This window comes from Odocoileus virginianus, chromosome 10 (genome assembly GCF_023699985.2).
Source record: "Odocoileus virginianus isolate 20LAN1187 ecotype Illinois chromosome 10, Ovbor_1.2, whole genome shotgun sequence".
NCBI lineage: Eukaryota > Metazoa > Chordata > Mammalia > Artiodactyla > Cervidae > Odocoileus > Odocoileus virginianus.
In genome coordinates, this window is record NC_069683.1 from 69,327,812 (window position 1) to 69,354,671 (window position 26,860).

The 26,860-nt window shown below is 37.7% G+C and overlaps 1 protein-coding gene across 3 annotated transcripts in view; it reads left to right on the top strand.

Annotated features, from left to right (window-relative positions):
* Positions 1-26,860, top strand: part of DYNC2H1 (dynein cytoplasmic 2 heavy chain 1) — a 385,810-nt gene that overhangs the window by 317,467 nt on the left and 41,483 nt on the right. For all 3 annotated transcript variants that reach the window (XM_070473685.1, XM_070473686.1, XM_020900373.2), the window contains one exon: positions 10,640-10,729. In XM_070473685.1, the coding sequence (XP_070329786.1) occupies positions 10,640-10,729 (90 nt within the window). The remainder of the gene's footprint in view (positions 1-10,639; positions 10,730-26,860) is intronic.

Here is a 26,860-nt window from a genome sequence, read left to right on the forward strand (position 1 = left end):
GGTGGGTTTGATTGCTGGGTTGAGAAGATACCCTGGAGAAGGACATGGCAACCCACTCCAGTATTCTTGCCTGGAGAATCCCTTGGACAGAGGAGCCTGACAGGCTACAGTCCATAAGGTTACAAAGAGTCGGACATGACTGAAACACGCTTAGCATGCGTGGATGAGTCACACCAGGTCCATTCTTTGGGGGTGTTTGTTCAACCTAAAATACTTCCTTGGTAGCTTAGTCTGTGAAGAATCTGCCTGCAGTGCAGGAGACCCAGGTTTGATTTCTGGGTTGGGGAGATTCCCTCGAGGGAGGAAATGGCAACCCACTCCAGTATTCTTGCCTGGAGAATCCCATGGACAGAGGAGCCTGGCGGGCTACAGTCCATGGGGTTGCAAGAGTCGGACACAACTTAGTGACTAAATCATCATTGGATCATAGAAAAAGTGAGGGAATTCCAGAAAAGTATCAGCTTCACTGACTGTGCTAAAGCTTTTGACTATGTGGATCACAACAAACTGCAAAGTTCTTAAAGAGACAGGAATACCAGACCACCTTACCTGCTCCTGAGAAACCTGTATGCAGGTCAAGAAGCAACAGTTAGAACAGGACATGAAACAACAAACTGGTTCAAAATTGAGAAAGGAATATGACAAGGCTGTATATTGTCACCCTGCTTATTTAACTTACCTGCGAAGTACATCATGCGAAATGCCAGGCTGGATGACTCACAAGCTGGAATCAAGATTGCCAGGGGAAATATCAATAACCTCAGATATGTAGATGGTACCACGCTAAAGGAAGAAAGTGAAGAGGAGCTGAAGAGCCCCTTGATGAGAGTGAAAGAGGAGAGTGAAAAAGCTGGTATAAAACTCAACACTGAGTAAATGAAGATCATGACATTCAGTCCCATCACTTCATGGCAAATAGAAGGGGAAAAAATGGAAACTGTGACATATTTTATTTTCTTGGGCTCTGGAATCACTGTGGATGGTGACTGCAGCTACAAAATTAAAAGATTCTTGTTCCTTGGAAGAAAAGCCATGGCAAACCTAGACAGTGTATTAAAAAGCAAAGACATCAGTTTGCCAAGGAAGGTCCATCTAGTCAAAGCTGTGGTTTTTCCAATAGTCACGTATGGATGTGTGAGTTAGTCATGTATGGATGTGTGAGTTAGTCATGTATGGATGTGAGAGTTGGACCATAAAGGAGACTGAACACTGAATAATTGATGCTTTCTAATTGTAGTGCTAGTGAAGACTCTTGAGAGTCCCTTAGACTGCAAGGAGATCAAACCAGTCAATCCTAAAGTAAATCAACCCTGAATAGTCATTGGAAAGACTGATGCTGAAGCTGAAGCTCCAGTACGTTGGCCACCTGATGTGAAGAGCCGACTCATTGGAAAAGAACCTGATGCTGGGGAAGACTGAAGCAGGAGGAGAAGGGGAAGACAGAGGATGAGATGGTTCAATGGCTTCACTGAATCAACGGACAGGAGTTTGACTAAATTCCAGGATATAGTGAAGGACAGGGAAGACTGGCATACTGCAATTGTGGGGTCACAAAGACCTGAACACGACTTTGCAACTGAACAGCAACAGTACTATCATCACAACAGCTCTGTGTTTCACAAATTGCCCACTTTGTGTATTTCCTTGCTTGTCTTCTTTATTTATTTTTGGTAATTCTTCATTTAGTTAAATTTTTGTGCTAATAATGTCAGGATCCAAGCCCTAAAATGAACTCTTAACTTCAAATTGTTATTGAATGGTATATAAAGAACATTCTGCAAATGTTTATTGACCCTCTGCCATGGACTCTCTATACCATGCCGGGTCCTGGAGATAGGAGAAAATGCATAGGGCATGGTCCCTGTATTTAATGAACTCAATGTGAGTAACAAATTATCAAGCACACAATGCTGCCATAGACTCAGGGAGGAAATTGGTTTCTTCTTTTCCTTTTGCACATTTTCTAATGAAGTTTTTTTAATTGTGGCAATATACATATATAATTTATCATTTTAACCATCTTAAGTGTACCATTCATTAAAGTTAAGCACATTCACAGGGTTGTGCAACCAATCTCCAGAACTCTTTTCCATTTTACAAAATGGAATGGAAACACTACCCACTAAATACCTTCTCGTTCCCTCACCACCAGCCTCCAGCAGCCACCATTCTACTTTCTCTCCCTATGAAGTTAAATATTCTAGGTGCTTCATATAAGTGGAATCAAGCATTATTTGACTGGTTTGTATCACTAAGCATATTATCCTCAGGTTCATCCATTTTGTAGCATGTATATTTCCTTTCTTTTGAATGCTGAAAAATTTTCCATTGTACATATGTGAAAATGGTCCCTAACTTAAGATGGTTTACACTTTAGGATGGTGCAAAAGTGATATATATTCAATAGAACCATACTTTGAATTTTGATCTTTTCCCTGGCTAGTATATGTGGTGCCTTTCTCTTGAAATGCTGGGCAACAGCAGTGAACTGCAGCTCTCACTCAGCCACACAGTCAGGGTGAACAACCGATACAGCTCAGTCATTCTGCACCCATACAGTCACTCTACTTTCACGTTCAGTGCAGTATTCTGTAAATTACTTGAGATATTCTATACTTTATAGAACAGGCTTTGTGTTAGATGGCTTTGCCCAACTAAAGGTTAATGTGTGAGTTCTGAGCACGTTTAAAGTAGATTGGGCTAAAAGCCGCAGTGTTCAGTAAGTTAGGTCCATTAGATACATTTTTGACAGGATATTTTCAACTTGGAGTGGGTTTATTTGGACAAGACTCTTTTTGGGTCAAGTTAGTTCTGTGTCAGATTTTGTTTATCCGTTCATTCATCAGTGGATTACTTCTACCTTTCTAAACTTTGTATATAACTTAGTGTAATCTCTTATACATATTTTATAATTTTTAATGAAAGTGTGAAAGTGAAAGTCAGTTATGTATGAACCTTTGCGACCCCATGGCCAGAATACTGGAGTGGGTAGCCTTTCCCCTTTCCAGGGGATCTTCCCACCCCAGGGATCAAACCCAGGACTTCCGCACTGCAGGTGGATTCTTTTCCAGCTGAGCCACCAGGGAAGCCCATGAATACTGGAGTGGGCAGCCTATCCCTTCTCCAGGGGATCTTCCTGACCCAGGAATTGAACTGGGGTTTCTGCACTGCAAGTGGATTCTTTACCAACTGAGATATCAGGGAATTTTTAATGGGAAGCTGAAATTACATGTCCTGAGAAAACAGATAATATGAGTCTCTTTAAAAGACACAAAAAGATTTTTAAAATAATACTCATATTTGAAAAGAAAGTAGTTCAATTAATTAAATCTCTTGAATCTGAGAGTCCTTAGTTGGTTCTGATGATGGTTTATAATTGTTTCTCTGGTAAGAAAATTGAAATCCTTGGAGCTAAATAAAGGTCTTAGAAAGATTAAATCAGAATGTATTCTAACTTTTATCACAAGCTATCTTCTGAGTTGTACTTTCTCTTCTGTATAGATGGCTCTATCATTAAAGTATTTTACTCTGAAGCTATATTTATCCGTCTGAAAAATATTCTCTCATGATGTATATGTGTATGAAATGGATTTTAGCTAATTTAATTAATTGTAGAAAGTTGTAAGTTATGGCTAGTTTAGGAGTTAGTGATAAACTACATATCAGTTAAGCGCTTCATATAAAATTGAAATTACAGTGAACTATATTTTTGTTTTTCTTTTTTTCTTTCTCCTTTTCATTAAAATATGTAAACTGAATTCTTTGCTTTCCACAAACTGTGAAATCCCAATGCAACTTCTACTGCTCAAAATAAATAGCAGTTACAATACTTGCTCCCTGTTTCAGACACTGCAGTAAGCTTGAATCAAGTGAAAGTCAATTCATTCCCATAAATAAACTACAATCCAGTGTTGGCTTAGTGTTTCACTCATGTGTGAGGGTCAGCACATCATTTTAATTTGTAGGATAGAGTTCGTCTGTAGTAGGGACGATTACATTATTAAATGAAAAGGAAAAAGAATTACTAACGGTGGTCCATTTTTTAAAGTTCATATAATATACATATTAAGGTTGCAGAGTGGAAATCAAAACAACTCAGATTACATACTAGAATGTTTTCTGGTGCAAGTTACTTAAGCTTTCTCTACCTTAATTTACAGTAGTAAAGAACCCGCCTGCAATGCAGGAGACTTGGGTTTGATTCTTGGGTCAGGAACCCCGTCTTGGAGAAAGAAATGGAAACCCATTCCAGTATTTTTGCTTGGGAAATCCCATGGACAGAGGAGCCTGGCGGGCTACAGTCCATGAGATCACAAAAGAGTCGGACCTGACTTAGCAACTAAACACCACCACCTTAGTTTCTAAATGTTCCTAGTTGGAATAATAAAATTGTATCCATTTCAGAGGGTCTGTGTGAAGTCCAAAGGATTAATGTAAGTAAAATGCTGAGAACAGACCTGCACTTATAAGTGCTGCAGAGGTGTTTCTGTTGTTATCCTTATTCTCACTGATGCATGTCCCGTTTGATTCATGCCTGTATTACAGTACCTTCCAAATTCACCTCTCTGACTGCAGTTTCATCACTCTAATGTCTGTTGTCCCTACTTCTACTAGGATAATCTTTCTAAAATCCAGATATGATTATGTCACTTCCCTAATTAATGTTCAGTTTTATCATCGCTTTCTAGACTAAGCTCCTCAGTATTAGCATTCAAAAGCTTCTGGCCATCAGCCCAGTTCATGCATGTCTTTTTTATTAATGTCCCTTCCTTTTCCTACTTTCCATGTCTTTCTCTACTGTAAGCTGTTTATCTGTTGAGTCTCACCTCAGTCATTATCTCCACCAGAAAGCCCTTATGCACAGTGTGGATTTGGTGTACCTCACATCCATGTTTCACAAGCACAGTGCTTATTATTATCAGGGAACCCACTGTATTGTCTGTAGCTGTCTTCTTTTATTATCCATCTCCACCTCTAGTACTAGGATTGTGTTATATCTGTATCCCCAGGACCTAACAAATGATTCACAAATAGCAGCTATTTAACAGATGATTGCTGAGTTATCCATTAATTAATTGATGCTTGAAAGAGTCTGCTCTTATCCTGTTTTGGTCTTATGACATATTTCATGAAAAACATGGGATAACAAAAAAAGTTACATTTAGAGTTAGACCTTGATTCAAGTTCTCTACAATTTAGATTTATTTTAAAAGTTTAGTTAATTAAAACTACTCTGAGCCTTAGTTTCCCCATTATTAGAACTTTAATTCCCAATACATGATTATCTTATGTTGAATCTTCCCAAGGCTAGCAGCAACCTTCTGCAAAATAAGTGCTTGATTCCATATACTCCCCCCTTGAACAAAATCAGAAATATACTGACCTTCCACCCTAACTCTGGAGCAGTTTTTCAAAGCTACCTGAAATACTGTCTCCTGGGCTATTCTCATTTTCCCAGAAATAAAGCTTAACACACAACTCTCATGTGGTGTATTTGTTTTCAGTCGACAGATCTCAAATGTTGCATTTGTACAGTATGGAAATATAAAATACTTTGGAGGCAGTATTGATGCTGCAGACAGACTCTAGAGTTAGATTACATGGGTCCAAATCTTAGACTTGTCATTTACCAGCTCAGTGATTTTGGACAGGCTATTCTCTTTGTTTCTGTATTTTTTCCTCTGTGAAATTATAATAGTATCTGCTTCTGAGGAATATTGTGAGGAGTATATGAGATGGTGCATATCCAGCACTTAGCACAGATACTGACACATAAATGGTAGTTTAAATAGTCCCATCCAGTTGTCTGCCTTTGTCAAAATTCAGTACAACTTTCAAAGTTTAACAGATATTTCCTTGATTAAATCACTGTTCCACTAAGCTCCAGAAACATGTTATATAAGTCATTTTTAAAACACCATTAGGGACTTTAGCCATCTATCTCTTTTATTGGTTGCTAATGCTCTTTAGGATAAAGAATATATTTTATTCATCTTTTATTCCCTATAATGTTCTATCATATCACTATCATTTTATATTCCATCATGCCACATGTTTTCCAGTGCTAAGTCACGTCTGACTCTTTAGGACCCTGTGAACTGAAGCATACTAGGCTTCTCTGTCCTTCACTGTCTCCTGGAGTTTGCTCACACCCATTTTCATTGAGTCAGTGATGTCATCCAATCTCATCTTCTGTTGTCACCTTCTCCTCCTGCCTTCAATCTTTCCCAGCCTCAGGGTCTTTTCCAATGAGTCACCTCTTCACATCAGGTGGTCAAATTATTGGAGCTTCAGTATCAGTCCTTTCAATGAATATTCAGGAATTTCGTTGAGGATTGACTGGTTTGATCTCCTTGCTGACCAAGAGGATCTCAAGCAATCTCACATCACATATCCTGTTGTAATTCTCTACATAGGGTTTGCTGCTGCTGCTGCTAAGTCGCTTCGGTCGTGTCTGACTCTGTGCGACCCCATAGACGGCAGCCCACCAGGCTCCCCCATCTCTGGGATTCTCCAGGCAAGAACACTGGAGTGGGTGGCCATTTCCTTCTGCAACATAGGGTTTAACTCTATGTAATCTTTTTCTTATAATACATTTTTGCCTTTATCCCCCAGTAAAATGTAGGCTCCATAATAGCAAGGACCTTATGATGCCTGTACATTGTAAGCTCTCAGTAAATGCCGAATGAATGGAAAATGAGGATTTAAGTATTTATTGAATGAATGTATTACATTGGACACTAATATTGATAGCTCTGTTATTATCTATCGCCACATAATAAATTGGCCTAGAACTTAGTGACATAAGAAACCAAAACTTTATCACATTACAGTTTCTGTGAGTCAGGAATTCAGATGTAAAATAGCTAGGCATTTTGCTTTAGGGTCTCACGCACGCCTTCATGCAGGTGTCACCAGGGCTGCAATTTCTGGAGCCTCTCGGAGCACATACGGGAGGCTGTTGGCAGCCCTCGGGCCCTCGCTGATTGTTGACTGGACATGCCAGTTCATTGCTGCATGAGCGTTCCATAACGCAGCTCACAGCATGCAACTTTCTCACTTCAAGTGGACAAGGAAGAGATACAGAGAAAGTGAGCTAGACAGATATCACAGTATTTGTAACCTACCCTCCGAAGTGGATTCTCATAACTTTTTCCATATTCTTTCATTAGAAGCAAGTCCCCAGAAGCAGTTCATACTCAAGGTGAGGGAATTTCACAAGGACGGACATGAATACCAAGTGGCAGGGATCATTGGGACCCATCGCCTACCGCAGTAACTTATTATCTCTAATAAACTCTATTTGAAGGAGCTATCTTTCTACAACAGGAAAAGCATAAAACTGAGAATGTGAAAGCCTGATCTATCAGCTTTCTATTGCTGTGTAATAAACTACCCTGAAGCTTAATGGCTAAAAACAAGAGCATGAGTTATTTGGCTCAGGAGTGTGCATTTTGGGCACAGTCTGGTGCAGTAGACTTGTCTTTTCTCCATGTGACACCAGCTGAAAAACCTCATCTTAGAGCTGGGGGATCTACTTAAGAGGCACTCAGTCATAGCACTGGCTACTTAGTGCCGATTATTGGCTGGTATTCATCAGGACTGATGACTAGAGGCCTTGGTTCCTCTCTAGATGTCTCCACTTGGGCCTCTCTGTATGTACTGCTTGGCTACCTCACAACATGATATCTTGGTTCTAACAGTGTATACCCCAGGAAAGAGGAGAGATGTGAAGTTGTTAAGGCCTAGATTTGACAAGGTTACACAGAGTCACTTCCCCCTCATTGTATTGGCTAGGTTGTCAAGGACAAGGGGACACAGACCTCAACTCTCAGTGGGAAGAGTGCCAGGTTATTTGGGGGACATACTTTGAAGCTGCTGCAGTCTGCCCTCTGGGCACAAATTGTTTGCCTTTTTCCCCTGTGTAAAATGCAGTCATCTCCTTTTGAAGTAAAGTGAAGTCGCTCAGTTGTGTCCAACTCTTTGCGACCCCATGGACTGTATCCTACCAGGCTCCTCCATCCATGGAATTTTCCAGGCAAGAGTACTGGAGTGGGTTGCCATTTCCTTCTCCAGGGGATCTTCCCGATCCCGGGATCAAACCCAGGTCTCCCACATTGCAGGCAGATGCTTTACCGTCTGAGCCACCAGGGAAACCAAATGTCTCATTCCATTCCAGCCTCAGGCTCAGGCTGGACGTCATCTAGATCAGGTGGAAGGATGGATGAGGCTTCTTAGGTGAGGTTCCTCAAAAGCTCTTTCTCAAGTATGGTTCTCACCTGAGGACCTATGGACTGCAGAGATGAGCTATCTGTCCCCTACAAATCCAATATAAAAGAGTAGGATAGGTAACTGCAATAGACACTCCCACTTAAAAAGTGAGGAACTAGGAGGCTCATGTGTCTTAGCAGTTCAGAAATCCAAGCACGCATATTTCTTCAGTTGTTTTGTTAGGATTCTCTGTTGCTCCCTGGGCATGATTATCCACCGCTCTTGGCTTTGAGCTGCTGATCCTTGCCTCTTAATTATGCATATGTTTCAGTAAGGTGGAGCGGGGTTTTCTCAGCCTGCTTCCTGCCTATAGCAATTCTGGGGTTCTAAATTCTCTTTTAATTGCACTCTCTTTTCACCTTTAATCCCAAACAGATGAAGCTCACAACAGAACAGTTTTCTTAAGACTGTGAGTTTGACTTTCACTTGTGATTCACATTACACAAAAGCCATGACCATAAATGTCATCAAGACAAGTCTCTCTTTCTACCTTAGGCTTCCTGTGCATTGGCTGTGGCACAACACCCTTAAGATTCGCTGAAACCTTTTTGTTTAAGAGTCTTCAGGGCATGACCTTTAGGTGCCGACAGTACTTCTGTCTGTCTGAGATTGTTTCCTCCTTTTAAGTCTTCAAAGTCCCTTATGCCTCCACTATTCTCTTAGAAGTCCTTTAGGTTTCCACTTAAATTCTTCTGAGGGTCCTTCCAGCTTCAGCCCACCACCTAGCCTCAAATCCAGAGCCATGTGTTTTAGGTTTTTGTTAAGGTAGGATCCTACTTCTGGAGACCAAAGAACTTTAGCAGTCAAATCTTACTGTACAATAGATTTCACCAAAACTTAGTAGATTAAAACATCATAATTTTCAAAAAAACATTTATTTTAAGCTTCCATATCTGAAATTTGGGTAGACCTTGGTAGAGAAAGTTTGTGTCTTCCACTCTGCTCACTCATGGACTGGCAAATCAGGCTGTCCGAGGGGTGGGAAGCTCAGTTCATCTCTACATGCGACCCTCCAAAAGTTGCGCTTCACAGTATGCTGGACAGATTCCAGGATCAAGAGTCTCAAAAGATAGGAAATAATAAGAAACCAATTCCTTAGGACCTGGACCTGGAAACTGGCACCCCATCACGTCTGTTACATTCACAGGACTCTTTATTTCAGGAGAGCAGACTTCATCTTCACGGGCAAAGTGTCAGAGGTTCTGGGGTCATGTCTTAAAATCACCACATCTATATACAGTCCTGTAAATGTAGTGGAAGTGATGGCAGAAACCAACACAACATTGTTAAACAATTATCCTCTGATTAGAAGTAAATTTTTAAAAATTTAAAATAAACATAAAATCACCACACCTGTTTCAGTTCACAGCACTTAGGTACATATTCCTAAGAAAGCTTACTTCACTCTCTAGTGTGAGTTAGTTGTTCAGTATGTAATCAGACAGTGTTTGAGGTTAAGAAATTGATGGATTCTCCTTATTATTTCCACTTCAGAAAAGTAAATATTAAGTTTGAATGACATTTGCATAATATTTGGAAAATATATAAAGCTTTCATGGGGCTTCTCTGTTGGCTGAGACTATGGTAAGGAGTCCACCTGCAATGCAGGAAACCCGATTCGATCTCTGGGCCAGGAAGATCCCCTGGAGGAGGAAATGGCAACCCACTCCATTATTCTTGCCTGGAGAATCCCATGGACAGAAGAACTTGGTGGGCTACAGTCCATGGGGTCACAAAGAGTTGGCCATGACTGAGCAACTAACATAAAGCTCTCACAGAGAAGGTATATTGTAATGAATGTGTTAATGGAGAATGTCAGTTAAAAGAAGATCAGATATTTAAAACATAACTTTTTAGAAAGCTTTTAATTATAATATTTTCTTTTTATTCTCTTTTTATAATATATCTTGGTGTGGTTTGGGAGATAAAATTTCTGTTACAATGCTTTATTTATAATTTAAATAAATTCTGTAGGGACACAAGACAGGTTGTTTTTTGCCTTTTATCACTTATAAAATAAACTTGTTAAATTTAGTTTCATTTTATTATGCATTAAATATTATTTCAAGAAAACATGATTTGCTACTTTCAATATACTCATTTAAGTTCATTTGTTTATTCTTTCAAGCATTTTTACTTAAAAATATTTCCTTTTTGGAAAACAGGTTAATTTGTTCTGACTTTTTATATCACTCAGTTTTAATGATACAAGATCAAAGAAACAGACATATCTGAATGAAATTAATTCATGAATTAATACACATAATGTGAATATGCCAAAATATTTTCCCTATCACACAAATGTTGAAAGGTCTTTTATATGTAATATTATATGTGTAAACTTAATTTTTATCCTTTTAAAATTCAGTGTCCTCTCACATGGCAAAGCAAATGGGAAGGTCCTGAAGACCCGTTACAATACCTTAGAGGTCTTGTAGCTCGTGCCCTTGCCATACAGGTAAGACGAGATTATTTAGTAATTGTATTATATGACTATATGACAGTTACATTATAAACCTTCATATTGTTAACCATTCTGCTAGCAACTAGTGAAAGTATTATGATTTTGTACACAAAGCACCATATATTCCTTTCTTGTTCTGTCATCTGTGATTTTATATTGCACTCCTAAAAAAAAAACAACTGTGTTCTGTCTGTGTAGTGTGGGTTTTCATAATTTTTGAGATAATTTAGATGGAACATAGAGATGTCAACTGAAACTGAAGCTCATTCATGACTGTGACTAATTGCTTTAGGGTGTGTCCCCTTTATATGGTGTGTCCCCTTCATAGGGAGCTGTTTTTTCTGTTTTTTTTTTTTTTTCCCAAATTGATCAAATGTTTTCAGAGTGACCCAGTCAGGTACCTGAAGGAAAATTGAACAGAATAAGGAATGAGATAGAAGGATGAAGACAGGGTGATTTTTTTTTAAGTAATAACAAATTAGTTAGTTGGTACATGCAAGGTACCCCTTTTCCTGTGTGGTTTTTGTACTGTCTTACTGCCTTCTTCTCTGCTTGTTACACTGCTTCAAAAATAATGTTCTTTGTCACATCGACTTATTACAACTTATTATGAGCAACTTGATCAGTGTCCCTCTAGATTCAGTTATCTTCATTCAATTTTTTTTGGTAGTGCACATATCTATCCACATCTTTAACTTTTCCCTTAGCAGAACACCCTGCTTTTCACTTTACAGAGAAAATTCAAGCTATGGAATATGACCACTTGAGAATGCCTACCCTAACCCACTACAAATTTGTCTAAATTCACACCCATCATCTTTGTTCTAATGTAAAAGTATTTGACGTTCTGCTGTTGAAGCTCATCCCTAGAAGTTTCTACTTGATTTCATCTGCTCTCATCTCTTTAGACACTTCCTCTAGGGGGGCCTTGCCTTGTTCTGTATTTTCATCTCTTCTTACTCTGTCTTGCCAGTCTGCAAATGGTACTCCTTTGAAGGGGTCAGGGCTCATCTGAATGTTTGTTTGGCTTCTAATGTAATCCATCTCTCATTTGTAGGATTATTGGAGAGGAAATTACAGGATCTGAAAATGAAATTAAAAATTAGCAGGTAAAGAAGAATGAGGCAGGGACTCAGATTTGCTTACTTTCTTTATGCTGCTCTCTGTCTGTCTACCTATCTATCTGATCTATCAATAAAAGCCAAAAGAATGGAGGGAATGATAGAGAAGGCAGGAGAGGAAGGACAAATAGCCCATCACTGCCATTATAAAGATATAGAAGTGCTCTGAAGTCCTTGGTATGTTGTAATTGCATGGCTGTGATTCTTCATCATTTCATGTATTTGTCAGCATTATTTGCATTAGATTATTTTTGTAGAAAGCAAAAAATGTTATTTGCTGCAGATTGGCAGCTCTTATTATACTCTATGTATAAGTATGCTTAATAATTATGCTATGTACATGTAACAATAAATGTATCATTGATACTGAAATTAATATCATTTAAAACAATTTACATAATTTATTACAAATTTCTGGCCTGATTATTAATACTAAGCATATTATATACTGGTCGTCAAAACTGAAAATTTTTTACTGTGTGATTTTCTTAAAAGCTTTATTGGCATTTAGCCTTAATTATAATGATGAAATATCCTCTTAACCCTCAGGATAATTTTCCAGCTTGGCCATAGCTTATCTTATCTTCCTATGTAGGGAACAATAATAAGTGCATCACCACTTAAGGATATATTTTCTATTGTTTTTATGCCTCAATATTTTGTTTTTAGTTATAAATGTACAGATATTCATTTCCCTGAGATAAACTTTAATGTTGGGATCCACTTTCCATCTAGTTTTTCCAAGGGTCTTCTAGGTTCTTTGATTTTATTTGTGCCCTTTACTTTTCACAGAGAAGTAACCAGAGCAACTCACAAAGTTGAGAGGAACAGTATGGCTCCTTAGGTGGGGAAGAAAGGATTGAGAATTTGGGGAGGGCAGGGAAAATTCAAAGTACTGTTTTCAGACATCGGTGAAAATGGCAGCTTTTGGCTTCTGTGCAGTTGTGATGGTCAGACTGCTTCCAAGCAGGTATGAAGCAGGTTGAGCTCAGTCCCAACCATAGATTAAAATCCTAGAGCCTTTAACTTCAGGCATAACATAAGAAACAGAATAAGTTACTGCAAGTGTTATATATAGTGCCATTCATTACAGGGATTTTGTGTAAATAAGGTAAGAGTGACCAGAGGCAATGTGGCATTCATTTATTGTGAGTTGAACATATGGTAAGCAGCAACTTTATGCTAAGCTCTGAGTGAAGTACTGAAGATACAGTGGTTGGTAAATAGATACAGTTTCTGCCTCACAGAATTTACATTTCTTACTTTCACTCATTTAGCAATTAAAAATTCTGTCTCCTTCCAACCCCTTCCACCATGGAATGCTGGGAAGCGTAATTTTCCCTAATATAGGCATCAGCTCCTACACCTCCTTTACTCATGTGTTTTTCTGAAAATCTTTTTAGATGCTACTTCCCACCTTTCTTTCAAATATATAGGTACATAGGACTTCCCTGGTGGTCCTGTGGTTAAGGATACACTTGGCAGTGCAGGGGACTTGAATGTGATCCCTGGTACAGGAAGATGCGCTGGAGAAAACCCGGAAGTCCCAGCACAGCCAATAAATGAATATTACTAAACAAATACAGATACGTAGTTTCTTGCATGTCTGTAAAAATGCTTGTTGTTACCTTGACAACATGGATTACTTTAACTTTTCACATACATTTTATTTCTGCCCACTTCAAGAAAACTAATTCTCCATTGGAACAAATCAGTGAGCCTCTAGCTCTTGTTTCTTCCCCTTTCATCTTAATTATCACTAATACGTCAGACTACAATTTCTAAATCTAGAAATGTGGCTTTTTACACCCTTTTGGGATTCATCTAAATAGCTCTTCTCACTTCCCTAGCAGTAAAATGTACTAGTTAACTATATTTGAGCTTCAGATCACTTTCTTGCCTTTTGGTGTGCCATTTCAAACATATATTCAGCATATATTCAAACTTTTTAAATGATCTAGTGAAGGATAGAAAGAGAAATGAAGTTTTATATGAAGTGAGCACATTTTCGTTGTCAGACATACTTGTGCTTTAAGTGGAATTAGGAATATTTAACGGAGAAGGCACTGGCACCCCACTCCAGCACTCTTGCCTGGAAAATCCCATGGACGGAGGAGCCTGGTAGGCTGCAGTCCATGGGGTCCCTAAGAGTCAGACACGACTGAGCGACTTCACTTTCACTTTTCCCTTTCATGCATTGGAGAAGGAAATGGCAACCCACTCCAGTGTTCTTGCCTGGAGAATCCCAGGGATGGGGGAGCCTGGTGGGCTGCCATCTATGGGGTCACACAGAGTCGGACACGACTGAAGCGACTTAGCAGCAGCAGCAGCAGCAGCAGGAATATTTAGCATATGAGGTAGATACTTTGATTTCCATTTTTAAAGATGGGAAAAGTAAGCCCCATATTCTAGAATAATTTACAAAATTTATATGATAAATGGCAGAACTTACACTGAAGTTTCCTTTCTATAATAACATCCAGAGTTGTTGATCACATCTATCAGCAACGTGTAAAAGATCGTCACTCTGTATCCCTTGAAACCTTTTTATAATTTAGGCCCAGGGTCACCACATACTTCTCTTTCTTCCTTACCTGTCTGCTTCTCTGGCTTTCCCTTTCCTCATCTCTGACTGGATTCCCGAGAGCACAGCCCTGTGACCTTTTCCATCTGTGTTCCTCCTAAAGTGATCTCAGGACTTTGAATGCCATCTAAACTTTGGTTATTCTCAGATTTTCACTTGGATGTTTAATAAACATCTCAAACTTATATTCAAAACTGAACTCCTGCCCTTTATTGCAAAGCTTGTGCTATCTGCAGTCGTTCCTTAAAAGTAAATGACACCTCCCCCCTTCCAGTGGCATAGGCCCAAAGTCTTAGAATCATCGAGGACTCTTTCCATACACTGCATCCAGGCAGTCAGAAAAATTACCTTGACCACATATTCAAAACATATTCAGAGACACTTCTCACCGCTTTCGCGGCTCCTGCTTTGATGGACATCATTACTAGTGCAGCTGCCTCCTGCATAGGCCTGCTTCCCCCCTAGTCTCCTGTCTGTTCCGTTCTCAACCCAGCAGTCTAAATATCCCGGCTAATGTGTCAGATTGTACCACTCCTCTCTTGGGCATTTCTCCATGATGTCTCTGTTCAGAGAAACAATCCTGCCAAGATCTGGCCGGTTGCCTCTGATCTCCCCTCTTACTCTCTGCCCCTAATTTGCCCTCTTCCAGCTGTGCTGGTCCCACTGCTCCTCAGTGACTGGCTTGGCACACTCCCCCAGAGGAGTTTTATTCTTGCTGTTTCTTCTGTCTAGAATGCTCTCTCTCAGATACCTACAAGGAAGTTCCTCTTTCTTTCTTTCTTTTGTGTGTGTAAGGAAGTTTATCTCCTTCAGGTCTCTGCTCAGATATCACCTTCTCAGTAAGGCCTTCCCTGACATGCTATTTCAGATCATAACCTTCCCCTTCCTTGATACTTCTCATACTGTTTCCCTTTCAAATTTTTTTCATAGCATATGTAGTATTCTGTATATTTACTTGGTTATTTATTTGTTTATTTGTATCCCTCCATGAAAATGGAAACTTGATATGGACAGAGATATTTGTCTGTTCACTGCTCTGTCCAAGCATGTAGAATAGTGGTTTACACAAGTAGGTTTTTTCAGTAAATATCTGCTGAATAAATAACTGATTCAGTCAATATTTGGGTTATTCTCAATCATAGTGACATAGATCTCTTTCATGTTTCCCAATCATCATGATTCACCCTGCAGAGATGTATTTTTGTAGTACCCATGATATATTTCTGAGATTTTAGCTGTCTAAATCTACCCAGTAAACACTATAGTTTAACTTTATATTCTACTCCACCATCTAACATTTGAAGACTTGTTTCATTTTCTCCTAAGATCCTGAACTTTAAAAGTAATCTTATTAGAATTACATGTTTACTTTTTATTCATTTTCTGAGATGTCTTAATCTGTTTTGTAAGGTTCTACACTGCTTTGCATTCCTGAGAAGTTCAGTTCAGTTCAGTCGCTCAGTCGTGTCCAACTCTTTGCAGCCCCATGGACTGCAGCATACCCTGTCCATCACCAGCTCCTGAAGTTTACTCAGACTCATGTCCATTGAGTGACATCCAGCCATCTCATCCTCTCATTCCTGAATCCATCTCATTCCTAAAAAGGGAAGCTTTTTTTTCCCCTAACTCAGTAACTTTCACAGCCATTTCTATAGTGTTTTACACAAACTAGGTATTCAGTAAGACTTAACGTGAACAAAATTGAAAAAGTAGTCTGCATGTGGTCAAAACTCCAGCATCTTTATTTTTATGTACTATACTCACCTAAAAGAGCTACCTTATGGATGTCTTTTATTCATATTCATTAATTTGTTCATCATTCAGTGAGCATTTACTGAGTTTTTATTATGTGCCATTTATTATTCTGCCAATAAGAATCTCTGCATAGTGAAGGAGATATATAATAAATAATTACAGTAAATTTTAATAGCATAGAAAAATATATCTTTGCCAAAATTCTGAGATGTAAGATTAATATACAGCCAAACTTTAAACTGGCTTATCACCATTATAGAATGAACTTAATATAGTATATCTGAAATTTTATCCACTAAAATATAGCTTTTACTGTAACAGTAGAATTATAGAATTTTAGGAGTCAAATTTTGTAGAGGACAGTAATTTCCCAATGCTGTCATCTGATAAATTCTGCCTATAGTCAACTGTCTTGCACATTTGGAATACTAAACAGTGGTCTATGATGATCTGTGGTTTTATAGAAGCAGTCCTATAAACCATGTGACAATATAGCAACATAATTGGCTTTCAAGATAACAGAATCTTCCCTGAATTTTTATCTGCATCTCAGCTTTTATTACATGCATACCAATTTCAGCATCTTCCTGGAGCATCATAGTAGGAGGATCTTTACAGCTGAAAACACGCAGAGAATTTAAACTCTGAAGACAAGTTTGGTTTTTTGAAGAATTGGCAGGTTCTAGCAAACAAATTACTTTCTCTGCAAGTAACCAGTGATAGTAATATCTGCTTTCTTGGTACCCTTATTTTCAAAACAGTGTTTCAAGGCTTTCCTTGGTCCATGAAGCCATTTTTACCATTTAAAGGCTTCTATTACATCTTGTTTGAACATAGTTTAGTAATAACATAGCAAGACAATTGCAAAATGTTTTTTATGTCATATAGTTTTTATCTTTTGTTAAAGAACAGTGAAAGTAGTTGACAGTTTTTCTACTGTAGTTTAATGTCTGTCCTGTTAAATACTAGAATTATTTCTGAAAACCTAGTGGAAAATTGCAAACAAAATGTATACTTTTGTTTCCTAAATCATTCATAGTCTTCACCACATGTATTCCACTGTCAACAATAATTGCATGCTGATTTTCCATTCGGTAATGTATCTTCTATCAGGTTCACTTTGCTATTAGCTATCTGAAACTGGAAAACCTGCCACAAGCAAGAAAAGCAGTGATTGGTTTCATTGCTAATTTACATATTGTCATACTTTAAAAGAACTTTCATATGTTTGTCTATATATGTGCTAACTTGTCTATTGCACATAATATTAAAGTATACTTAATGACACTTCTAATAATATTAGCTTGTTTGTGAATAGTAAAAACAGTTTAGGAAAATATATTTCAGTAATATGTTTTTTAGGAAGAACCTTGAAAGTAAGATCCACAGCTTAAAGAAATCTCAAAACCACTTGTCCTCATGTCCTGAAAATGATTGTTAATCTATATTAATGACTTTGTCAAGCTTTTTCTAACCTTCACAAATTCAAAACCTCAGTGAAAAATTGTTCCTAAATAAATATTTCTTTTAATGTCTATTGTTTTGAAACTATATAAGTGAAAAATATTTGATGTATGTAATTTATTTTCTATATTTAAAAAGATTTATGTCTGATTATAGATGATTTATATTGAATTTTTTTGTAAATGATAACAGGGCATTTTTTTTTTCCTTGAGAAAATTCAAGATGGCAAAGATGATATTCCACTCTCACAAGATAGAAAATATTCCCAAGTAGGTCTTCCCTTTGAAGGACTCATGTTTAAACAGTACTAAATAACCTACAATTAAATTTTGTTCTAAAAAAATACTTTTATTTAGTGTGCAAATGCAAATATGTCAAATAATTTTACAAAGATTTAAATATAGTCAAATATGTATAACATACTCTATATTAGTTTAATTTTTATTAATGTGCTTTGATGAAAATGCTTTCAACATTTTTCCTTAAACTTTTCTAGCTATTATTAATATATTCTCTCTTAATATGTGCAATTTTCAATTTCCCTATTTATTAAGCTATAGAGTTCTTAATTTTTTTATTTTAAATTTACAGTTTTCATGATTATTTGTAAAACATTACTTTTAACAATAACAAATACGTATTTGCAGTTTAGACTAAGAGAATTTCAACCTACAGAGCACATATAGAGTTATTTTCACTCAAAATAGCATATAAAATGCCCATTTATATGTGATAGTATATAATCTAATATTTATCTAAATATCATACCTTTTGGCATTTGTAATGTTATTAGCTAGGGTAATAACATCTGTACTTATATACATTTTATATTATTCATTTCTGGAAATGTCAGGACAGTTTTAAAGTAAGCATCTGTCTATTGAGCCTACCAAAAGATGAAGGTAAATAGTAGATCTTGGCTAAATATTGAAACTGAACTGAACTTTATTTCTAATAAGTATCAAGATGCTGTAGAGTAAATTGATAAAGATTAAAGATGTTAGAAAGGAAGTAGGTGGAAACAGGAGAGACTTCAGCATGAGTGGTCAGGTAAGGCCTTTCTTAGGAGGTGATGTTTAAATAGAGACTTGAATGAAGTTAAGAAATCAAACCATGAAAATATCTGAGGGAAAATCAACCATAATCAGGAAACGGGCTAGCTAGTTAAGAAGTTATTGCAGTAATCCAAGTGACATTATATTGGTGTTATGGATCAAGATGGTGGCTGTGGAAATGAAGACATGCTAAGGTTTTTATATCAGATCTGTGAATTTGGCTGTGGGACATGGGAGAAAGACACGAAAGTGATTTCAAGGTTTTGGCCTGAACAATCAGTTGAATTTTTCACTGAGCTGAAGGATTCTGTTGGTAGAGCAGATGCCTTAGGGAAAAGGAAGGTGGTCTTGCATGTTAAGAGTTCTGATTTGAACATGTTTAGATACCTTTTAAACATCCTGGTGGAAATGTCAGAAAAGTAAGTGACAGGAAACAGGTAGGAGTGGGAGTCATGAGCATAGAAAGCTGATCTTTAAGACTGTAGAATGAATGGTCCTTAGAACACTCCAGTATCAGGAAGTCCAGGAAAGGAAGAGGAGCCAATCAAGGACACCGAGAAGGGACAGTCAGCAAGACAGAAAAAGAAGAGGTGCTTGCGGTGATCGAGAAGTCAAGAAAATAAGTGTTTTAAAAAAGTCCAAGTCAGCAGCTATCTCAAATACTATAGAGGAGATTAGACAGTTTTTTATTTTTTAAATTTATTTTATTTTATTTTTTTTTCCATTTATTTTTATTAGTTGGAGGCTAATTACTTTACATCATTACAGTAGTTTTTGTCATACAGTGAAATGAATTAGCCATGGATTTACATGTATTCCCCATCCCGGTCCCCCCTCCCACCTCCCTCTCCACCCGATCGTTCTGGGTCTTCCCAGTGCACCAGGCCCTTTTTAGAGACCTTTGTTATGAAGTGGTACAGATAAATAGGATAGTAGCTGATGAGGAGAAAGACCACGGGGGTGTTTTTTTGGTTTGGTTTTTAATGGGACCTGTTTCACCATGTGTGTATCCCATAAAAGAGGAAAAATAATGGTGCAAGAAGGAAGAAAATAATTTAAGAAGTACAGTTCTTGGAAAGACAAGAGGAAATCAGTTGCTGTGTAAATGTGAAGAATTGGTCTTAATAAGAACTTAGAATAATCATAAATTAGAATTGATTATTAAGAGGGAGCCTATATATAGGGTACACTATATAAATTCCTGGCTTGCCACACTAAAAAATAAGTACTGTGTACAAGATGATCTTGTTTCTCACAGTAGTTCAGGTCCTGCCTGAATCCTCTAAGAGTTGACTTAGTCCTGCCTTTGGAAGAGTCAGGGGAAGCCATCAATGATTGAAAAAATGTTAGAAAATCAAACTATAGTTTCAAAAATCTTCTCCACAAGAGTATAAAAGAAAACCATGAGATTTGAAAAATAGCACTTCCTTTTGTCAAATATTAAGCCTAAAAACTCAGATTTATGGTTTCTGTTTTTTTCAAATTAAAAAATACTATAGATTTAACTAGACTTCCCAGTGTTCCAAAAGATAGATATATTAAGGGTAGAGGAAGAGTAAAGATTTCCCTTTTTAAAGGTAAGGTGAGGTCTATTGTATTTTTTTTTTAATTTATTTATTTGGCTGTGCTGGATCTTCATTGCGATCCACAGAAGCTTCATTCTTCATGAAGCCTGCAGGATCTTTAGTTGTGGCATGCGAGCTCTTAGTGGCATGTGGCATGTGAGATATAGTTTCCTGACTGAATCAGAGCCCCTGTGTTGGGGGTACAGAGTCTTAGCCATTGACATCAGAGAGTCCCTGGTCTGCTTGTTGCTCAGTCACTCAGTCGTGTCTGACTCATTGTGACTCCATGGAAGCAGCACACCAGACTTCCCTGACCTTCACCATCTCCTGGAGCGTGCTCCAACTCATGTCCATTGAGTTGGTGATGCCATCCAACCATCGCATCCTCTGTTGGCCCCTTCTCCTCCTGCCTTCAGTCTTTCTCAGCATCAGGATATTTTCCAATGAGTCAATTCTTTGTATCAGGTGGGCAAAGTATTGGAGTTTCAGCTTGAGCATCAGTCCTTCCAGTGAATATTCAGGACTGATTTCCTTTAGGATGGACTGGTTGGATTACTCTATTATCTGAAGGATTTTCCACTAGAATAAATGTAGATGTTCAGGTTGTATACTTATTTTTTTCACAATTTTTCCACTTATTTTTCCATAATGTTCATGTTATGTACTCTTTATTTATTTTTAATTGATGGATAATTGCTTTACAATATTGGGTTGGTCTCTACCATACATCAACATCAGTCAGCCATAGGATACATGTGTCCCCTTCCTCTTGAACCTCCGCCCCACCTCCCACCCCTTCCCATAGCTGTAGGTGGTTACAGAGCCCTGGTTTGAGTTCCCTAATTCATAGAGCAAATTCCCATTGGCTGTCTTTTTCACATATGGTAGTATGTGTGTTTCCATTTGTTCCACCCTCTCCTTCCTCCCCACCACGGCCCTTTTCCAATAAGTCTATTCTCTGTCTGCATCTCTGTTGCTGCACTGCAAATAAGTTCATCAGTACCATCTTTCTATATTCCATATATATGCATTAATATATCATTTTTGTTTTTCTCTTTCTGACCTACTTCATTCTGCAGAACAGGCTGTAGGTTCATCCACCTCGTTAGAACTGACTCAAATGGATTCCTTTTTATGACTAATATTCTGTTGTATACATGTACCACAGCTTCTTTATCTATTTATATGTTGACGGACAGCTGGGTTGCTTCCATGTCCTAGCTGGTGTACATAGTGCTGCAGTGAACATTGGGGTACATGTTACATGTGTCTTTTCTAATTTTGGTTTCCTCAGGGTATATGCCTAGTAATGGGATTACTGGGCCATATGGTAGTGTTGTTCCTAGTTTTTTAAGTAATCTCCAAACTGTCTTCCATAGTGGCTGTATCAGTTTACATCCCCACCAAGAGTACTAGAGGGTTCCGTTTTCTGCCCGCCCTCTCCAGCATTTATTGTTCATGGATTTTTTGATGGTGGCCATTCTGACCACTATGAGGTGATATCTCACTGCAGTTTTGATTTGCATTTCTCTAATAATGAGCCATGTTGAGCATCTTTTCATGTGTTTATTAGCCATCTGTATGTCGTCTTTGGGGAATGTCTGTTTAGGTCTTCCAGGTGTTTTTTTTTTTTTGTAAATTAATTTATTTATTTTAATTGTTCCTCCCAGTTTTTGATTGGGTTGTTTGTTTTTCTGGTATTGAATTGCATGACTGCTAATATATTTTGGAAATTAATTCTTTGTCATTTGTTTCCTTTGCTGTTATTTTCCCCCATTCTGAGGGTTGTCATTTCACCTTGCTTATAGTTTCCTTTGCTGTGCAAAACTTTTCATTAGATTCCACCTGTTTTTTTTTTTTTTTTAATTTCCATTATTCTACGAGATGGGTCATAGAGGATCTTGCTGTAATTTATGTCAGATAGTGTTCTGCCTATGTTTTCCTCGAAGAGTTTTATAATTTCTGGTCTTATATTTAGCTCAAAATGGTTTGAGTTTATCTTTGTGTGTGGTGTTAGGAACTATTACTTCATTCTTTTACACGTAGCTATGCAGGTTCTCCCAGGACCACTTATTGAAGAGACTATCTTTTCTCCATTGTATATACTTGCCTCCTTTGTCAAAGATAAGTTGCCTGTAGGTGCTTGGGATTATCTTTGGGCTTTGTATCTTGTTCCATTGGTCTATATTTTTGTTTTTGTGCCAGAAATATATATGGTTCTTATTTTTATATCCATTCATCCAGTCTGTCTTTTGGTTGGAGCATTGTATACATTGTATTAAAGTAATTATTGCCATATACATATGTTCCTGCTGACATTTTTTAATTTGGGGGCTTGTTTTTGAAGATGGTTTCCTTCTCTTTTCTTCCTGACTATAGAAGTCCCTTTAACCTTCCTTGAAAGTTGATTTAGTGGTGCTAGATTCTCCTAATTTTTACTTGTCTGTAAAGCTTTTGATTTCTTCATCAGTTCTAAATGAGATCCTTGCCAAGTAGAGTAATCTTGGTTGTAGATTTTTCCCTTTCAGTACTTTAAGTTTATATCCTGCCACTCCCTGCTGACCTGCAGAGTTCCTGCTGAAAGGTTTCAGCTGTTAATTGTATGGAGTTTCCCTCCTATGTTACTTGCTGCTTTTTCCTTGCTGCTTTTAATAGTCTTCCTTTGTGTTTAACCTTGATTAGTTTGATTAGTGTGTGTCTCAGTGTGTTTCTCTTTGGGTTTAGCCTGTATGGGATACTCTGTGCTTCTTGGACTTGATTGACTATTTCATTTCCCATGTTGGGGAAGTTTTCATCTATAATTTCTTCAAAAATGTTCTCCGACCCTTTCTTTTTCTCTTCTTCTGAGATCCCTGTAATTCACATGTTGGTGCATTTAACATTGTCCCAGAGGTCTCTAGGACTGTCCTCAGTTCTTTTCATTATTTTTCCTTTATTCTGCTCTTCACCAATTATTTCCACCATTTTGTCTTCCAACTCATGTATCCATTCTTCTGCCTCAGTTATTCTACTATTGATTCCTTCTAGAGTGTTTTTAATTTCAGTAATTATGTTATTCACCTCTGTTTGTTTATTCTTTATTTCTTCTAGGTCCTTGTTAAATGTGTTAATTGATTCTTGCATTTTTTCCATTCTATTTTCAAGATTTTGGATCATCTTTACTATCTTTATTCTGAACTCTTTTTCAGATAATTTGCCCATTTCCTCTTTGTTTATTTGGGCTTGAGAGTTTCTACCTTGTTCCTTCATTTGTGCACTGTTTCTCTTTTCATTTTTTTCTGACTTACTGGTTTGAGGTCTTCTCTTGGCAGGCATTAGGGCCATATTCCTTCTTCCTTTTATTTTCTTCCCTCTGCGGGTAAAGTTGGTCCAGTCATTTTTGTAGGCTTTGTGTTGGGGGTGACTTGTGCCTGCATTCTGGTAGGAGGATGTGAGTTTTTGTTTTTTTCCTCTCTGATGAGCAGGGTTGTGTGAGGTGGTATGTTTCAGAGTGTCTGTGGAAATTCTGTCTGCTGATAATTGGGTGTGTGTTTTTATCTTGTTATTTGGGTGGGGCGTTCTGCGCTGGGTGAGACTGGCAGTCGAGTGATGCTGGTCTTGTGTACAGGTGGATGCCTTCCTGGGAGTTCTTACTAGTACTCCCTGGGTCACGAGTTCTCCCAACAGCCTAGGGTCCTGGACTGAGTGCTCCCACTACAAAGGCTCAGGCCTGATTTCTGGCGATGTGACTGAGATTCTACAAGTCATTTGTTATGGCATTAATTTCTGTTAATAGCATATAGAGCACTATATATAAATGTAAAATGTATAGAAAAATTACTTGTGTTAAAATGGTAGAATTATGGAAGAAATCTTTGATATGGTGGTATTTGACAAGGTCCTGAAGACGTTGAGGGAATTGCCCTGCAGATTAGATACCGACTAGAAGAGAGTTTCAGGCAGAGGAAACAGCAAGTACCCTGAGGCAAAAGATTATTTTGAGAAAGAGAAGCCAGTGTGACTGAAGGCTGGTAAATAAGGAAAAGGTGGTCAGAGAAGTAAAAGGTTAGAATGATATGGTTGGCAGAAAGACGTTGGACTTGTGCTAGGAACAGACAGTGAAGACCTTGTATGCTGTTTTAAGGGCATTGACTTGTGTGAGTGAGATACGTGTGATAAATATTATGTTTATGTTATTATGTTACTGATGTGACAATTACTGTTATTAAACCCATCTTTTTACTCACTGAATTCTTTTGCTCAGCCTAAACCCTAAAATTTTCTTTTATTTATAATATGTAGCTACTTATAAGCTCATTTCTACCATAAATAATTTTAAAATAAATCATTAAATAATATTTTTACACTGATATATATTTTCAAAGTTACCAACTAAAAGTTTTGGCAAAATTTGTCCAATTGCATACAACAAAATCCAGCTAAGGTGCCATTACGCATCCAGGCATTGCACTTTAAATAAGATAGAAATAGGTTGAAATCAAAATAATAGAAAAAGAGATGCCATGATTGTGTAGCTATATTAATATCAGGGAAAGCAAGTTTCAAAGCATAGAATATAATGAGGGATAATGAAGTTTATTTTATAATGATAAAGTTATCAAGTCATCAGAAGAATATAGTAATACGAAACTGTTATACATGTAAAAGCAGAGTCTAAAAATACATTAGGTACCTCTCTCAACAGTTGACAGAATACTAGACAGAAAAGCGGTAGCAATGTGGAAAACTTGAACAGCTTTATTAAATAACTTATTTATAAAATAACTTGATTACATTCTATAACAGCATAGTACATATCTTTTAAAGTGTACACAGAATTATACTAAGGTAGATAGATCAAACTTGTCTCAAATAATCTGTAAGTATTTATAATTGTTAGCAATTAGTAGCAAAAAGATTTTAGGAAATTTAAAATACTTGGAGGTTAAATATCTACTTTTAAATAAACATCTACTTTTAAATAAAATATGGGAGTAGAACTATGGATGGAGGTTCGTGACATTGTACAGGAGGCAGTGATCAAGACCAATCCCCAAGAAAAAGAAATGCAAAAAAGCAAAATGGTTGACTGTGCCCTCCAAGAGCCTGTTTCCCAATCCTGTGTAAATCATTTCCCTTACAACTATACAGTGGAAGTGAGAAATAGATTTAAGGGACTAGATCTGATAGAATGCCTGATGAACTATCGATGCAGGTTTGTGACATTGTACAGGAGACAAGGATCAAGACCATCCTGAAGAAAAAGAAATGCAAAAAAGCAAAATGGCTGTCTGAGGAGGACTTACAAGTAGCTGTGAAAAGAAGAGAGATGAAAAGCAAAGGAGAAAAGGAAAGATATGCCTATTTGAATGCAGAGTTCCAAACAATAGCAAGGAGAAATAAGAAAGCCTTCCTCAGAGATCAATGCAAAGAAATAGAGGAAAACAATAGAACGGGGTAGACTAGAGATCTCTTCCAAGAAAATTAGAGATACCAAGGAAACATTTCATGCAAAGATGGGCACAGTAAAGGACAGAAATGGTATGGACCTAACAGAAGCAGACAATATTAAGAAGAGGTGACAGGAATACACAGAAGAACTATCCAAAAAAGATCTTCATAACCCAGATAACCACGATGGTGTGATCACTCACCTAGAGCCAGACATTCTGGAATGTGAAGTCAAGTGGGCCTTAGGAAGCACCACTACAAACAAAGCTAGAGGAGGTGATGGAATTCCAGTTGAGCTATTTCAAATCCTAAAAGATGATGCTGTAAAAGTGATGCACTCAATATGCCAACAAATCTGAAAAACTCAGCAGTGGCCACAGGACTGGAAAAGGTCAGTTTTCATTCCAGTCCCAAAGAAAGGCAATGCAAAGAACGTTCAAACTACAGCACAATAGCACTCATCTCACACAGTAGCAAAGTAATGCTCAAAATTCTCCAAGCCAGGCTTCTGCAATATGTGAACCGTGAATTTCCAGATATTCAAGCTGGTTTTAGAAAAGGCAGAGGAACCAGAGATCAAATTGCCAACATCCACTGGATCACAGAAAAAGCAAGAGTTCTAGAAAAACATCTACTTTTGCTTTATTGGCTATGCCAAAGCCTTTGACTGTGTGGATCACAACAAACTGTGGAAAATTCTTAAAGAGATGGTAATAGCAGACCACCTGACTTGCCTCCTGAGAAATCTGTATGCAGATCAAGAAGCAACAGTTAGAACTGGACGTGGAACAACGGACTGGTTCCAAATTGGGAAAGGGGTACATCAAGGCTGTATATTGTCACCCTGCTTATCTAACTTTATGCAGAGTACATCATGAGAAACGTTGGGCTGGATGAAGCACAAGCTGGAATCACAATTGCCGGGAGAAATATCAATAACCTCACATACCCAGATGACATGACCTTTATGGCAAAAAGCAAGGAAGAACTAAAGAGCCTCTTGATGAAAGTGAAAGAGGAGAGTGAAAAAGTTGGCTTAAAACTCAGCATTCAGAAAACTAAGATCATGGCATCTGGTCCCATCACTCCATTGCAACTTGATCAGGAAAGAATGGAAACAGTGAGAGACTTTATTTTCTTGGGCTCTAAA